This window comes from Gobio gobio (genome assembly GCF_949357685.1).
Source record: "Gobio gobio genome assembly, chromosome: 5".
Lineage (NCBI taxonomy): Eukaryota > Metazoa > Chordata > Actinopteri > Cypriniformes > Gobionidae > Gobio > Gobio gobio.
Window position 1 is genome coordinate 27358088 of NC_137101.1, and position 17085 is coordinate 27375172.

A 17085-nucleotide genomic window follows, 5' to 3' on the forward strand; every position below is an offset into this window, starting at 1 on the left:
CAGCTGTCTTGTTTTCAAAGAACTGCACTTTGAAACCGTTTTCAAAAGTTTGCATTTTCAGGCCCCCACAATGCTCTTGTCGTGTAAATGAACGGCAAAATCGCATACAAAGTTGAAAACGGTGTTGTGTAAACGGCCCCTTTAGTCCTGCAGCAGTTCCTCTGAGCCCCTCCACCTCCCCAGCTCCACCTGTCTAGATCTGCTACGGCATTTATGTATGTCTTTTTATACAACAGCAGCATATCTTACATTCAGAGCAGCGTGTGTATGTATCTATTAGCAGTAGCAACTCCATACTCTGCAGCAGCAATAATCAACAGCAGCAGCAGTGTAGCATTTCTAGTCCACCAAAACCAAATAGCCTACATTAACATTGCCATATTCAATAATTGTCATGATTGAAATACACACACATTGCCAAGGAAGAAGGGTTAAGGCGAGGATCTTAGCGGAAAAGGTACTTTAATAATACAAACAAAAGTCTACAGACATTAGCAAAAAAAAAAAAAAACAGCAACAAAAAAACGCACACTATAAACAACGACAACAGACGAAGAACCTGATAATCAACTGATTAGGAACCGTTGCAACCAGTGACAGAGGGGCTCAACAGAGGTAAATAAACTAAATTCAAAGAACTAATGGTAGGTCTACACGACAATGATGTACTAAAAATGGACAAGTTTTTCGCGTACAGACGACAACATTGTCAAAACAATCCCAGTTCACACAGATCTGCAAAAACGATTAAAAACAATGTATTATTCATGCCAGGCAAGTAGTTGGCGGCTACACGCCTAAAGGCTGAACATGCATGCGCACGACGTCACCGTTTTCACAAATTTGTGTTTTTGTAGTTTAAATGGAGACCATAACAGTATTGTTTTCAAAAACTTCCTCTTTGAATCCCCTTTTCAAAAGTCAAAATTTTTAGGCCCCCAAGACGCACTTGTTGCGTAAATGAACGGCCTAAATGTTTAAAAAGTTTTCAGTTTTTAGTTGAAAAACGGTGTTGTGTAAACATCCCCTCAGTGTTGGGGAGTAACTAGTTATGTAACTAGATTACGTAATTACGTAATTAGATTACGATTACGTTTAATTTTACAGTTACTGTGAAAAAATATGTCATTAAATTACAGTTACTTATGAAAATGTTAATAATTACAAAGGGGGTTACATCTTCTTTTTAGTAATTGAATTCATTCAAGTAATTGAAATTACACTACTCATTACATATTTAAATAACTTGTAATCTGTAACCTATTACATTTCCATAGTAACCTTCCCAAAACTGCGGCCCCTAAAACACAGTCAATTTACGTGGTAACTAACAGGTGAGCATTACTATTGTTAATCAAACTTCTATAACAAACCGTGGCACATAACATATGTTTAAGCGTATGATACCTCACACAAAAGATCTTTTTTTTCATCTGTAATTCCACTTGAATATTTAATGCCTCATCTGTATTTCAACAAAAGAGCCACTTATATGTTATCCATTCAATTCTGCCATTCACATGAAGACTCTAACACCAGCTATTCAAAAAAAAAAAAAAACTGGATTAATTTCATATGCATTCATTAGTTATCTGTTGTGTCATCTACAGCTGTCCCTGTATGATTTTAATCATTGTATTGATTTGACCAGTTATTTGCATAAATACTGCTAATCCAGACCTGATGGCAAAAGTCAATAATCACTGTTGTTGATCCCTGAAATGTGAGTTTTTCCTCCAGTCACCATATCCTCATAAATTCAACATGGTACTCGTCATGACTTCCCATGTGTAATAACAGTAAAGAGGGTCAATTCAGCATGCCTCATCTGAGAACAATGCAACATAATAAACTTGTACGTTGATTCTGAAAGGATGCAAGTAGTTTTTGTATACATTATGTTTTTTTCCTCTTGAAATGTTGAAGTGTTTGTATTGTGTCAGAAGACTTTTATTAACCCGCTGGAGTTGTGTGATTCAGTTGGAACAACTTCCTCAATGCCCAATACAATGTGCACCACTTTAGTTTGGGGAAGAACGTTATGGCAAGAAAGACTATCAACTGATCATAAGGTGAACATTAAATTTGTATTCCCATAGCTTAATACATTTACACATGTACATTAAAAATAAGTTAAGTAACAGCCATAATTACACACATGTATTGTGTTATTACAGTTACAATAAAGTACTGCGTTTAACATTATTATAACACTATTATATTTTTATATATTATTCTAAACATACAATTAGTATTATTATAATCAATATTAACATAACCACAGACAAATGTGTAGTATTTACTAAAATGAATGTTACATTATATAAACACACACACACACACACACACACACACACACACACACACACACACACACACACACACACACACACACATCTGAAGTGTATCAGATATATAACATTTATCATTAATATATTACTTACTATGCATTTATTATACAACAATATTTATTTTAATAAATAGGCTACTGCATTATTTGATCATGTCTATATTTATGATTGTGTTCTATAACATTATTATTGTTATTATTATTACGTGGTAATAATAAAATAAAGTAGAAGAACAACAACAACAAGTAGAATGGTATTAATGGAACTGTTGTTGTATCTGTCACGGCATTGTCAGTGTTAAATCTGTTTTGAGTCTCGCATGAATTCACAGCGAAGAATTCTCCAAGTGTGGCACCATTCCTTCGCCCATGCAGCACCACACACTCTCTCTAACACACTCACACTCTCTCATGGCGAGCAGAAGGGACGCCGTCTCTGTTATGGACTGACGGAAGCTCTGCTTTACTCCTCGCATTCTTTCGAGACCCATGAATACACTCGCGTAAAGAGGCGTGAGTCTCAACACTCTTCCGTCTAAAGGGGTTAAATAAAGGAAACCTCAGCATGAACAGTATGAGCAGTTGCGGCTTCCTGAATATGGCGACGACAGGAGATTTTGACCCGCTCAACGCCACTATTCCTGCCACAAAAGTTGAGATTACGGTCTCGTGCAGGTAAAGAACGTTTACCGCTCACACCTTCACGTTCAACTGACTTGTACTGACATTCCGCGTGTTGTTTTTAATGCTACTTTTGGAGACGACACAATTACGCATGACATTTTGGCACAAAACCAGGTTATAACCTCGCCTGTCTCCAAAATGTAATGCGTAAGTGTGTAAACGTGGTGTATCATAATAGAAGAAACATGTTTCCACTTTACTTTTACTCGGAGTTTTTGTCACTTTCTTTCGCACCATAACAAACATTCACACCGCTTCTTCCACCAGCTGTAAGACAAATGCCTAACATAAGTTTTGTTTGGGTTTGGAATAACTATGTGGCGCTTTTCTGAAATGGTTTATAACTTCAGAAGTGAAATAACTTGTTTTACAGTTTGATTTAAAGGTGCAGTTTGTTTGTAATTATTATGATTTTGCTTGTAGGTCTAGTCGTACGTTAAACCGAAAACACAGTCGCACGTTTGTTATTCTATAATGATGAGGACTATCTATCGTTTTATACCTCACTACTGATATTTCTATCCTTAAACTTTAAGTCATAATTTGGTTTCTTATGTTTATTGAACCGTTCTCATATTGTCTCATTCAGGTTTTTACTATCCTTTAATATTTGGTCTCCACAATGTAGAGAATCCCCGGCACACACTTGTTGTATCACGGATATAGAGGCTTACAGTAGATTTCTGTTGTTCTTTCTATTAAATTATTAAAATTCTATTGTTAGAGTGCTTTCAAAAAACCTTTTGGCATATCTAGATTAAGATATATTTAGTAAATTTATTATTTCTTACTTTCAACTACAAATAACTACAAAACCACACACACTTACACACAAATGTTAACGTTTCAAACATGTCTCCTTTATGATATTCATGTTGTTTATGAGTAGTTTATGGTGGATTTAGGAGACATCACATTTTAACTCAAACATTTAACACTTCTTTACACATTCCTCATACTACACACACTTCCCATCTTTTAAAATACTGTTATGATTCATATTTTATTAATAGGCCTATATCATCAGGATTACTGGTGATTTACCTTTTGAACTCACTCTCCCACTAGAAGCGAGTCATTTAGATAATGATTATTTCATATTTCTCAACAGCCTTTTGTTTTTGGTTTAGCTGGAAAGTGATGGCTTTAATGAAGCATCAAAAATGTTTGGGAAAATGATTGATTGTTGTGCATTAAGATTGTTGAAATGAATCATTTAAGTGTATAAGTTTGTGATGCATCTGGCCTCCCTTGTGTAAACAAATGCGAGTGGGCAGGAGCTGTCCGCTCAGCCATTGTGAGGAGATGTTGACGGTGAATTACTATGCTCCGTGTCCCCTTGGGGAGGCTTGTGCAACAGGGAACACACACACACACACACACATAGGTGCGCACAATCTAGAAGCTCTTTTGCAACACTGCACCGGGTGGGAAGGGAACAGTAGTGGTGCCATGGTTACGATCAGGTACATTCCTGTACTGTAGGGCCACTTTACCACTGTCACCATGGTTATCATGACAGATGAGCAGATAGAGGATAATGTCTGTATCCATAAGATCACAGTAAAACCTGTAAAATAAAATGCAAAACTAGATGCATAATACATTTAGGGTCTAGTGTTATGGATATTTCAAGGCCCACAGGTGTTGTGAAGTTTGCATGTTGAGGAAGTTAGGTTTTTTTTTTTTTAAGCTGTTAATTATGTTTCAGAGTGACCAGAGTTCAATTTTCAACGTGAGTGGGTTCTTGGCTGTGTAATTATCTGAACTAGAAGCGCATGAAGGTGTTAGGTCACTTTATAATCACATACAAATTGGTGGATGGCTAGAGAATATCCAACCTGACTGGTTTATGCTAGTTAAATATAGTCTGTTTTAAAGGGCTTTATAGAGATGATTTAATTGCAGTGTTTTTTTTTCTGAGTAAGAAGTGAATATAGGATATATGTGGGCAGTGTTGGGGGTAACGCATTACAACTTGATTTATGTAATCAGATTTATTTTTCAAGTAACTGGTAAAGTAACGCATTACTTTTAAAAGTTACAACAAAATATCTCAGTATCTTTTTCAAATAAGTAACGCAAGTTACTTTGTTTTCCCATTTACCAACTGACATCTCTCTTGTCCTCATGTTGAGAGAAATCGTAAGTGCAGAGACGTTGTGTGTGAACATGATGGTTATCAATCAAATGCAAACTCCAATACTATGCAAACCTCCAATAATTAAATATGTTAAATAAAGCAAACATTTTTATGCATTTAATCTCACTTTATTGACCAATTTACTGCTGACCTTTGATTCAGTTAAACCATAAGTAAAATTGACTTCAGATTTTTTGTTTTTATTGGTGAAGTAAGTGTTAAACTCGTCTCTTGCATCCTATTCTTCCGTTATCCAGAATGGAAGCTGAAAGGTTTGTTTGAGCGGCGGCCTTTATACTGTACATGCGTAAATTAGCATTTTCCTTAAGCCTGAGGCTTATTATTTAAATATTGGTGTGAAAGAGTCTTTACATTTGCCCCCAAAAAATAACTTTTTTTGTTAAACAAAACAAAACAAAAAAAGCAAACAAGCCCCGCCCAGGTGAGAAAAAGTAACGTAACACATTACTTTTCTTAAAAAGTAACTAAGTAATGTAAGTAATGCTAAGTAATTAGTTACTTTTCAAGGGAGTAACGCAATATTGTAATGCATTACTTTTAAAAGTAACTTTCCCCAACACTGCATGTGGGTAACAGTTAACAAACATGTATTTTGGGTTAAAAACACAATTCTGAATAAATTGAGGAATCACTTTTTTGTTTCAAATACAGATCACAATTCTCCCAAGATTCTGAACAGATGACTAAACAAAATAGTAGGGGTGTAACGGTACACAAAACTGACGGTTCGGTACGTACCTCGGTTTTGAAGTCACGGTTCGGTACGGATTCGGTACAGCAGTTTTACAAAATTGATTTTTATTAATTTTTAATGAAAAAAAATTGTGTCTGTCCTTAAATGAATTCAGTTATAACTAATAGTTTCTTAAAGATAATGCTGTTAACTATATAGGGAGCCCTTACTTACATATTGCTATTAAAGATTAACAACAGAGCCCAAACTATTAGCCTAAATTCATTTGCTATTTATTTTTAGATATAATAATCAACACTCATAAGCTTCATATAAGGCAGTTTTTGCATTAACATCTAAATCTAATTATTATAATTTTTTCTCCAATTCGTTGTTGAAATATAATCATTTAGTGGCTGTAATTTTCATGACAGGTTTATTTAAACATACATTAAATAAACAAGACATCACTGACAGGCTAAGTGGTATATAATGAATATACATAGGCTAATATAACGAATATATAGGCTAATATAGTGCATGTATTCAGTGAAAGAGTTAATCTCTCTAGTGAACTCACAGCTGTGGACACTGAATGACTTCTGAGGTAAACGTGATTCTACATGACATTGTTTACAAGCTGTTTTATTGTCTTACCGCAGTTGAAACACAGATGGAGCGATTACACAACATATGATACGTTTCAGTAAGTTGTAATGTATCCTCAACATACCTTAAGATATTCATTTCTTTAGGAAGAGATGATCGCGTTCACTCGCGCGCCATGCGCTGTTGCTTGAAGTTGAACTGATACGCGTCTATCAGTCACGTCACATTATTGAGCGTTAAAACGGCATTTATCGTTTGAATTACGTGATAAAATGGACTGAATACTCAATATGTTCGTGTGGGAACTCGGATTGAAGTGTGTTCCGCGGTTTAAACAAGCCAACTGTGAAATGTTAAAGATTGCATTCATAACCGTTCGGTACACGCGCGCACCGTACAGAAAGCCCTGTACCGAAACAGTTCAATACGAATACGTGTAACGTTACACCCCTACAAAATAGCATGTAATTACTAGAGGTTCTGACCAAACGTTAATTGCTGCTGTTTACTATTTAAAAATGTTTCATTAATTTGAATGAATTATTTAAAAAAAATCTGGTTTGAATGAATGATTCAATGATTCACTCATAAATACTTTACTTGTTTCATTACCCAATGAATCAGTGTTTTTGAACAAATCTCTTGAGTGAATGATTCAATGACTTAGGGTGCGTTCCATTCGACCGTAAGTGGACTGCGAAGTGGACTTCAGAGTGTTTTCCGCCATCTTAAGTGAGATTCCAATCCAAAGGGAGCAAACATGTTCAGTCCGAAGGGTACTGCGAACGGGGCAGGGAAGAAGGGAACATCGATACATCACTTCACAGGAAGTAGAGAGTGAAAATCACCCAAATGTCTTTGCACGTCGCATGCATCACCTGTCTGAACTAATGATGGCGCAGAGCCGTTGGTTGGAAGCGTTTTTAAACAGCTCTGCGATAAAGGAGTTTACATGCATTCGAATATTAGTTATTATACAAACTAGAGTATTTATGAATGGTTATGGCAATAACTGTTACATTTGTATATTATATTTTATGAATATGTAAACAAATTAAAAGTGTTGAGAAGCACCTGAGGGCTGTCATGTTTTATATTTTACTTTATTTACCTCAGGAATGTTTACTGTGCAGCTGCACTTGGGAAAGAAAGCGCACGAGATGAGACCGCTGCAAAGACCATTAAGAATAGCCTACATACATAGTTAACCAAATCAAAGTATTTTCATATTGAATGACAGGTGCAGCTTCAAATCTGTTCATAGTCAATACAGGTTATAAGTCAACTAATAAAACTAATGGATAATGTTTTGATTATATGTTTTAGATAGCCTATACTGTGTGTTTTGTAAATGTATATGCTAATTATATGGTTTTCAATTTGAAAGTAAAGTAAATTACAATATTAATTTATGTTAGGCTATATCATAATCTGCACCCGTCGTTGCCTTTCTTTGATGACGTTGCAGGGCGTTTCAAATGAGCGATTATTGTCAGCGAAGTCCACTTCAACTGATATACCGTGCTCAGGGAGTAGGGAGCAGTGAACAGTGCGTAGGGACCCTGTCGAATGGAATGCACCCTTACTCATAAATACTTTACTTGTTTCATTACCTGATGAATCAGTGTTTTTGGAACAAATCTCTTAAGTGAATGATTCAATGACTCACTCATAAATACTTGTTTCATTACCCAATGAATCAGCGTTTTTGAACAAATCTCTTGAGTGAATGATTCAATGACTCCCTCATAAATACTTTACTTGTTTCATTACCCGATGAATCAGCGTTTTTGAACGAATCTCTTGAGTGAATGATTCAATGACTCACTCATAAATACTTTACTTGTTTCATTACCTGATGAATCAGTGTTTTTGAACAAATCTCTTGAGTGAATGATTCAATTGCAATAGAGGGAGGCATTGACGTCACTGCTGCTCTTTATAGGGGATTTAATAAGTAAAACTGCAAAAATGTGAGTAAAACAAACCGATTATCGGTTTAAACTAAAGGTTGGACTCAATAGTGTTCCTTACAGCTTACCAAAGATCCAGTGATCCATGGATATTGACATGCAGCCACGAATCGTGTTTCTTTACATTAATATGAGCCTGATTTCAACGGCGGGGAAATACATAAAGCAAATTTGCCTGTGAACGCTTTATATAAATATGTAGGTCTAAAGCCGTGTGATCACTAATATCAATGTTATATAGCTATAGTTTCAAATCGTCCAGCCCTATAGTTTTTGTCTGTGTTCATTTAAAAACATCCAATTATACAGAATATAAATTGGTAAATATTAAATTGATGAATTGTCAATACAATATATAACAATACAATATATAGGGTATGATTTACTGTAAAATTCAACATATTGACACAAAATGATAACTGCAGATCCATGTTTCGCTGCCTGGAGTCCAGTTGTTTCTGTGAATTGCAGCTATCCATTTGCTTCTCTTTTCTGAAGCTTTCGGCTGTTCTGCAGTCCGTAAAAATATACCTCAGATTTCTTGTCAAATCTATTTGTATCTCAAAGCTCTTTTACATTTTATTTGTTTTGTGTGTTTTCTGCGGCATTCACGCTGTAAACCAATAAAATGTGAACCGCTGTCATATCGTTTTTTTAACAATGAAATGTGCAGCTCTAGTGTATATTTTGCTGTTATTGCTGACCATTTAATATTTAATCTTTAAAAGTACAAAATAATATATAATGCATGTGCAAAAATGTTAAATAGTATTTATTTTAAATAGTTGCATGCTATGTTGTCAAGACAATAAATGCCACTATTCCTTGTCTTATGTAGGTTGCAGATTGACTGACTGACTGACTGACTGACTGACTGATTGATTGATTGATTGAAGTCTACAAATTTGCAGGATGTTTCTTTTGAAATTATTGTTATTATTATTATTTTATCTCTCTGTTAGTTATGCTTATGAATGTATGTCTACAAGTTCTTCAGAGGTGGCGCAGGGACTAAGTTACATATTGTGTAAACTTGTCGCTGTTGAATTTAACTTTTCTATTTTTAAAACTTTTTTTTCATAATTATTATAGTTTGAGATCAAACAATAATTGGTGGAGCAAAGACCCCTGGTCTATAATGTAAAATAAATGCACAAATTCCTTCTGGGAACAATATGTATTCTCAAATGTTGTCGATGGTGGCTTTGTAACAATCAAAATGAATTAATATAAATTAACTTCTGTTCCTCTGTTTCTTATAAACCGTAAAAGCGAGCAGAAGCTTCCAACATTTTTACTTACATAGAGAATTATACTTTTATGAAACATGCCTTAGAGATGAAGTATTATGACTGATTAATATTCTACTTGTGCTTTGGGAAACTCAGTATTACTGACTCAGAGTCAGTATTACAAGCTCTTTCCTCTCATATTGAATAATCAGCAACACGACGTAATTCAATTGAAATGTTCCACTCCAGAACACATAAACTTGTATTTGCTTCTGTTTACGGCTCTATTAAATCCGGGCTGGCTGTCAAAGTTAGATAAGAATCCCCTTTGGACTCTGATTCAAATGATTGGTAAACAACTTTGCTTGATACAATTGCTTGTTTCATTCACAGAACTTCCCGTTTCAATATTTGACCGATACATTTATTTTTTACTTTGTTCTTAAAGTGTTATTTGATGCCAAGTCATTCAGACAGGTCTTCCATGCAGAAGAATATTAAAATAGTATTATAACAGTAATACAGTAGTAAAGTGTTGTTTGGCTGCATGCTTTGTTATGCAGTTGCTAGGCTACTCTAGATGGTTGCTAGGGTGTTGATATGGTGTTTTTACTGGTCTTTATTCTGATCTGTAGATATGGCTTGTGGCAAAAAATGTAAATCTGATATCTTATAAAAGTAATACTTCAACTTCAACATGACAGAAATTCTTTTAAATGTCAAACGTAACTGAACATTAAACACTAGCAGGTCTTTCCCTCATAAAACTCATAAAATAGCACTTAATTTCAGCATTTACTCTGTTGATCCAGCCTTATGCAAAGAATGCTGATAACTAAAAAAAGATCACTGCCCAGTTTCAGTTGCAACAAATATAATTCAGGTAGTGCAAACACAAATACACTTCAAAGTGGATTGAACACAATAACATTAGGTAGTGACAAATGTTCAGGAATTGTGTTTTAACTCATTTTAATTTAGTAAATTGTACAAGCAGCAATAATCTTTTTCTACAGGACTAAAAACGTAAATTATCCTTTTTGATCATACACAAAGATTTAAGGGACTCTTTTTATATTAGATGTTGTAACTATAGTACATAGTACATTGGATACTATGTTATTACATTGTAGTTACATTAAAAAAGCATGTATGTACATTGTATCAAATGCATATTTTTTGCTTGAATGTAAGTACATTTATCTTCATATATTCAGCTCACACCTTTTTACAATTTGCAGAAGGAGCATGTTATGCAATCATTAATTTATGGCATATTGTCTTACAAAAATGCTAAACTAACTGTTACAATAGTCAATACCAATACCAGTAACATTTTGGTACCATAGGAAAAACTATTGGAATTATTTAATGTCCCATTATCAATATTTGTTGACAGTATTTTATATTAACTCAGGTCCATTAAAATTTTTTAACAGATACACCTTTTGAATTTAATAATGTATTATTAAACGTTGATACTGACATTAACTAAAAACTAATATTGTCCACTATTTTTAACAAAATTAACATGTGAAGTGATACTTTTTAACTAATGATTTAACTGTATGAAAATGAATAAATACAAAATACAAAAAAAGAGTTAGTAATTAATGCTAATAAGACTTATAAGTAAATAACACATTAAAACAGCATTGCGCTGAACAAAAAATATAGTTTTGTGTGGATTCTTATTCACTTAAACTCCTCTGATTGGCCGTTGTAATCAAATGCTCAACATAAACGTCTGTGATTGGCTTCAATGCACAACACCTCAAAAAACATGTTGTTAAGAGAAACCTTTGATGCTTTTTACAGAGTTCAAATACACACAAATTGACCTATTACTCATTACTACAGAAAGGCTGTTATGTATTTAACATTTAAAATTTAAGTTCAAGGCATCAAAGTACTTTAGTGACAATACTATTAATATTCTAATGCAGTCTATTTGTTTTTACACACTGAATGTCTGTGGTAAAAGCTTAACATGCTCTGAACCTGGAGTATTTCTTGACGAGCACTGTCGGAGTTTCTCTTTTGAATAGTTTCACTTTTAGGGTGGACTGTGACATCCTGAAACACTTGTTTAGCCAGGACTGTTCTTAAAGAATCATCATCTCAATCTTAAATCACTGAGATGATCCACTGAGATCCAGCCTGCCAATATTATGATTCTCACGTCCAACTTCATTAGAAGATGCTTGTTAGGGATGTCTTACTCAGGTGGAGGTGCTGGGGGTCTCATTTACTCTGTAACCGATCTGAAGGGTCAAAAGAGCGGCTTAGACTCAGCTGAGTCTCTCTCTCGAGGTGGATTTCTCAGCATTTCTGCTCCACAACCCAGTATCCTTAGATCACCTCGATTAAAAACGCATCCTTGATTTAATTGCAAAATTTATTCAGGGAATAACCTCACATCAGAGAGGCCATGGTGGGGTCACTTGGGCTTTTTGTTGTTTGTTTACAATAAATGGGAATGACACGCTCAAGCTCATTTGGATATTCTTAAAAACATCTAATTTTGCAACAAAAACAAAACACAATAAGTAAATTATGACATAGTTTTGATATGTGGCTGAGCAAATCCTTTAAATAATCACAACAGCACAGGCTGCAGGTGGTTCGGTCTGTGTGTGTGTGTGTGTGTGCAAATGCGTGAGAATCTGAGAGTGTGGGGGTGTAATTTACACGGTTTCCGGCCAGGAGATGTGTTTGATCCTCTGAGATGAATTGATTTTATCCGGTCCGTCCTAATTTTGCTTTGCAGCTTTACATATTTATTCACGTATTTGTATTTGTTTGAACCTGGGAGCTTGAGAGGTGTACAGTGGCCTTAAAGGAATAATTTATTTACTCGCCCTCATGTTCTTCCCAACATATGACATAAAAGGAGACATTTTGAATAATGTATTGATCTCATTTGGCATGCAACTATATGAACAAGGCCTGGAGCTTTTAAGCTTCAAAAAGGACACTTAAAAGAAGTCCATATGACTCTGTACTTTATGTCTTCTGAAGCCATACAATAGCTTTTTGTGATGAACTAATCATGAATCATTCAGGGGTACATTTCCCGAAAGCATAGTTAACAAACTTTGATTGTGACCTCTGTGACTGTCGTTACCAACATAGTTCAACGATAAGTTTCAAGTCTGTTTGCCGAAAATCCCAGTTTCAGTGAACATTCACAATCATAAAGCAAAATAAGCAAGCTATCTTGCAGTATGTTCTATATCTTTCATTCCACGTATGTACAAATTTCATTCTATGTCTTTTAGTTTGTCAAGAGAACGAAAGTCATTTTTGCAGCGTGAGCATCTGCAAATGTGCTCAGGGAACCCCAGAGAATGATGTAAAAGGGAACCTGTGATTAAATTAAATGTCTGAAAATAAAGCAAAAGAGCAGAGAACAAAATATTGAAGTATTCAATGTAGTTGGTTATTTACAGCAATAATCTGGCATTAATTCAATCTCAAACCGAGTTATTACTCCACCATCTGTCAACGCCATAAACGCCACTAAATTTCTATATTGTTGTGATATTGTATAACAGATGTACGGCAAAGTAACTACAATTGTGGGAAACAGTTGTGACTAACTAGTTAAGAAGCAAGTTACACTTTACGGGAAACACCCAACTTATTGGTTTTATGAACCGACTCAACTGATTCATTGAAAAGATGATTCTTTCACAAATCAATGCTACTTCTCTCATGAGTTTTCATAAAAGCTTTAAGTCATGGGGCAATATAAGTCATGGGGACTACATTTATGATACTTTCATGGTGATTTTGTAATTTTTTGAGTTTGACAACCTCAATTCCCATTCACTTTTGATTAAGTGGAGTGACGTGAGGGTAAGTTTACATGGACACTTTTTGCTTCAATTTGAATGAATTCATTCCGATTGATGTATCTGAACGTAGTGTTTACATGAACGCTAAATAAATTGATCGGGTTGTTGTGCCATTTATATGTCACAAGCTTCTGATAGGATTTAATCTTTTGACATGCGTACACCTTGCACGAATAGTTTCCCGCTGTTGTTGCACACTAACCATCCTCCTTTTCTTTTTTTAAAAAGCCGACTTTTTTCTTTTTCCGGGTCCTAATTAGGCGACGACGAGCACATGAACCGTTATGTCATGCTACATATATTTATTGAACAGTAAAAATGGCCATTCCCATGCCCAAAATAAGTCGTCTGTGGATGAGAGTCTGAAACAAGGAATGGTGGACGATGGACGTTGTCCTGCTCCACTTCACAGACGATGAGTGGACGACACTCATTTATTACACTTTATTTAACAGGAAGAACAGCTCGTTCAGTGCGTCATACGTCATTAAGCTATTTCTACATCATTAGTACTCCCCAGTTTCGGTTTTTAATCTGATCAGTGTTTACATGTCCTCTTGATCGGATTACAAAAGGAATAAACCACCCCTTACAATCCGAATGAAATTTTAATCAGATCTGGCCAATTCATTCCGATTGATGTGGTTACAAGTGATTGTGCTACTAGTCCGATTACAACCAGATTATTAGGGTCCATGTAAACGGAGGTCCATGCTACTGACAGAATTTTCATTTTTTGGGCAAACTACAGTATCCCTTTAAGCAAAGAGTTCCTTGAACTTTACAGGCACTTTTAAAAGGCGGTTAATAGCTTTAGTCGATCGCCCGATATTTGTCCCCAGACAATGATGAGAGAAATCACACTTCTTGGAACTGTGTGAAAAATAATTTGCTTTCTGTTTATAGAAGCAAGGTCTCACTCAGAGGTCAGAACCGGAAGTAGGCTTGCTTTCAGTCCAGAAGTGGCTGCTGGACTTATCAGTAGCAGGATGCATTAAAGCATGCAGAATGAAATGAGAGTAGAATTGAAAAAGTTGCTTGAGGGCAGTCTGGAAGTAGATCCAGGTGCTGCTGTAATGCTGGAATTAATATCGGCAAATTTACATGCTTTCCCCTGTCCCTGTGCGTGTATGTATGGGTCTGTGTGTGATTTTTGTGTGTATATCTGTAATAAGGCTGTTTATTTGTTCTGTAGAACAAACATTGTTTTCTCTGAAGCGGCTGATGATGACCTGCCCAGGCGGACTATGTGATTGGCCCCCCTCTCAAGCGCTCGCTGGGTTTCCAGCAGTCTGTCGAAGCGGTAAATTCTGGTTGCTATGTGACTCATTGCGTTGGTGAACCTCTGTTGGTCTGCTGCTCCCCAGGCTTGATGGGAGATTTATACTGCACTGGATGACACATTACTGTGCTGCTTTGCTCTTCCTTGCAAGCCGCCCGCTTCAATCCAGAGGTCACCCTTTAAATGAAAAAGGCAAACCTTGAACAAGAGGCACATTATATTTTTGATCAATTTAAAAGAATATTGGGGGTTAAATACAATTTAAGCTCTATGACGAATCTGTGTCAATTACCTCTAAAAAATGTTTGGCATTTACAGTAAAAATATTTACAGGGGAATTCTATAGGGCAAGTGTAGTGATAGGTTTAAGTGCAGAAATGTGATGTTTCTGTTTTAGTTAAAGTGCTTTATTCAGTGCTTTCTTTTTTATGTGTGACTACTAGGTAGATGTCAAATGTACTAGTCAAAATCGACTAACTAGCCATTATTTATTGAAAACCTGTATAATCATTTTGTTTTTGCATCCACGGTACAGCATTCAGATCTATTTCTTAAGGGGGGCTAACACAAGAAACATCCTTGTGTTTAAGATGGAGCAGAACAGAGTATAACAGAATGGATAAATCTTGTCAGCAGCCATATCACCCTGTAGCCCAAGACTGGTTGCCCACTGAAGGGTTAGGTTAGGGTTGACCTTGAAAATGTTCAAATTAGGTAGCTGCTGGAAGAGGTGTTAGTGAAGCCTGCAGGAGGTGCTCACCCTGTGGTCTGTGTGGGTCGTCCTATCACCCCAGTATAGTTATGGGGACACCGTCAAAAAGCACCGTCGTTCTGATGAGACATGAAATCGAGGTCCTGACTCTCTGTGGTCATTAAAAATTCCAGGATGTCTTTCATAAAAGAGTACGAGTTTAACCCCAGCATCCTGGCCAGATTTGCCCATTGACCTCTGTCCATCATGGCCTTCTAATAATCCCCATACTGATTGTCTCATCTCCACCAATAAGCTGGCGTGTGGTGAGTGTTCTGGCGCACTATGGCTGCCATCACATCATCCAGGTGGATGCTGCACATTGGTGGTGGTTGAGGAGATTCCCCCCCTTCCATATGTAATGCGCTTTGAGTAACCAGAAAAGCACTATTTATATATATATATATATATATATATATATATATATATATATATATATATATATATATATATATATATATATATATATATATATATATATATATATATATATATATATATATAATTATTTTATTGGTTAGACATGCTAGCTGCAGCAGGCAAAGTCTGTCCATTTAAATGTCCAAATAGACCAACAATTAGCCTAATATATTAGAAGTTTGAAAGCTGTTGTCTTGAGATGTTTTTTTTAGAAGGAAGTATATTTGTTACGAAACAGGTTTTGTAGAGAGAGGTTCATTCCAACAGTTACTGTTAGCAAAAAATGTGACAAGAGCTAGCCAAATCTATTTTTTAGTAGTGGCAAATTGTCTGTTGTTGCTAAATGTTTGCTACACGAAAAAACAGTAAGTTTGAAGTAACTTTACTGTAATTCCTGTTGGTGGAGTTTGTTCCAGTAAAAGTGCTTTGAAATGGTTAAGAAAATGTGCTTGCTGTGAATAAACAAGTTTTTCAAGAAACTTTACCGTAATGTGTATATTAGATCTGTGTAACGTTACTAAAGTGAAAGTGTAATATACAGTACCTACTGCTAGATCTGCTGTTAATTATGAATCAAACAACAAAAGATAAACAGAAAATCACTCACGGCTCTTGAAATGAACTTTAGTAGCTTTAATAAGAACACATTTCTTACTTGAATGCTGCTGTTAAATTCTCTGGCGAGGAGATAAACATGGCGGAGTGTGTGCAGCTCTCTGAGGGCGGGGTCTTTGCTAATACGTCAGTGTCCATCAACACTTGTGGGCGGGGCTTGTGAATTGACATCACATTCCCAGGAATCTGCAAACGACTTGTTCTGAGACAATGCTTATGATTTATGGGGATTAAAAAAGGAGTGGGTGGATTTTTACCATTATAGGGTGGTTGTGTACACACACTGCCAACACACATTTATGTTCAAACACCATGTAAAAGTGAATTTTGCATAATAGGTGCCCTTTAACGTGAAGTAGTTAAGCAACTTTACCGTAATATGGTGGAGTTTGCTCCAGTAAAAAGTGCTTTAACATGAAAGAGTTAAGAAACTTTACAGTAATTCCTGTTTGTTCCAGTAAAAAGGTTTTAA

General features: G+C 35.6%; 1 protein-coding gene across 1 annotated transcript in view; it reads left to right on the top strand.

The window, feature by feature from the left end:
• The first annotated feature begins 2674 nt into the window (after positions 1-2674).
• The window catches only part of LOC307126812 (copine-8), a 153514-nt gene continuing 139103 nt past the window's right edge, over positions 2675-17085 (top strand). The window contains exon 1 of the mRNA XM_079817530.1: positions 2675-3025. Within this exon, the coding sequence (XP_079673656.1) occupies positions 2916-3025 (110 nt within the window). The 5' untranslated portion in view covers positions 2675-2915. The remainder of the gene's footprint in view (positions 3026-17085) is intronic.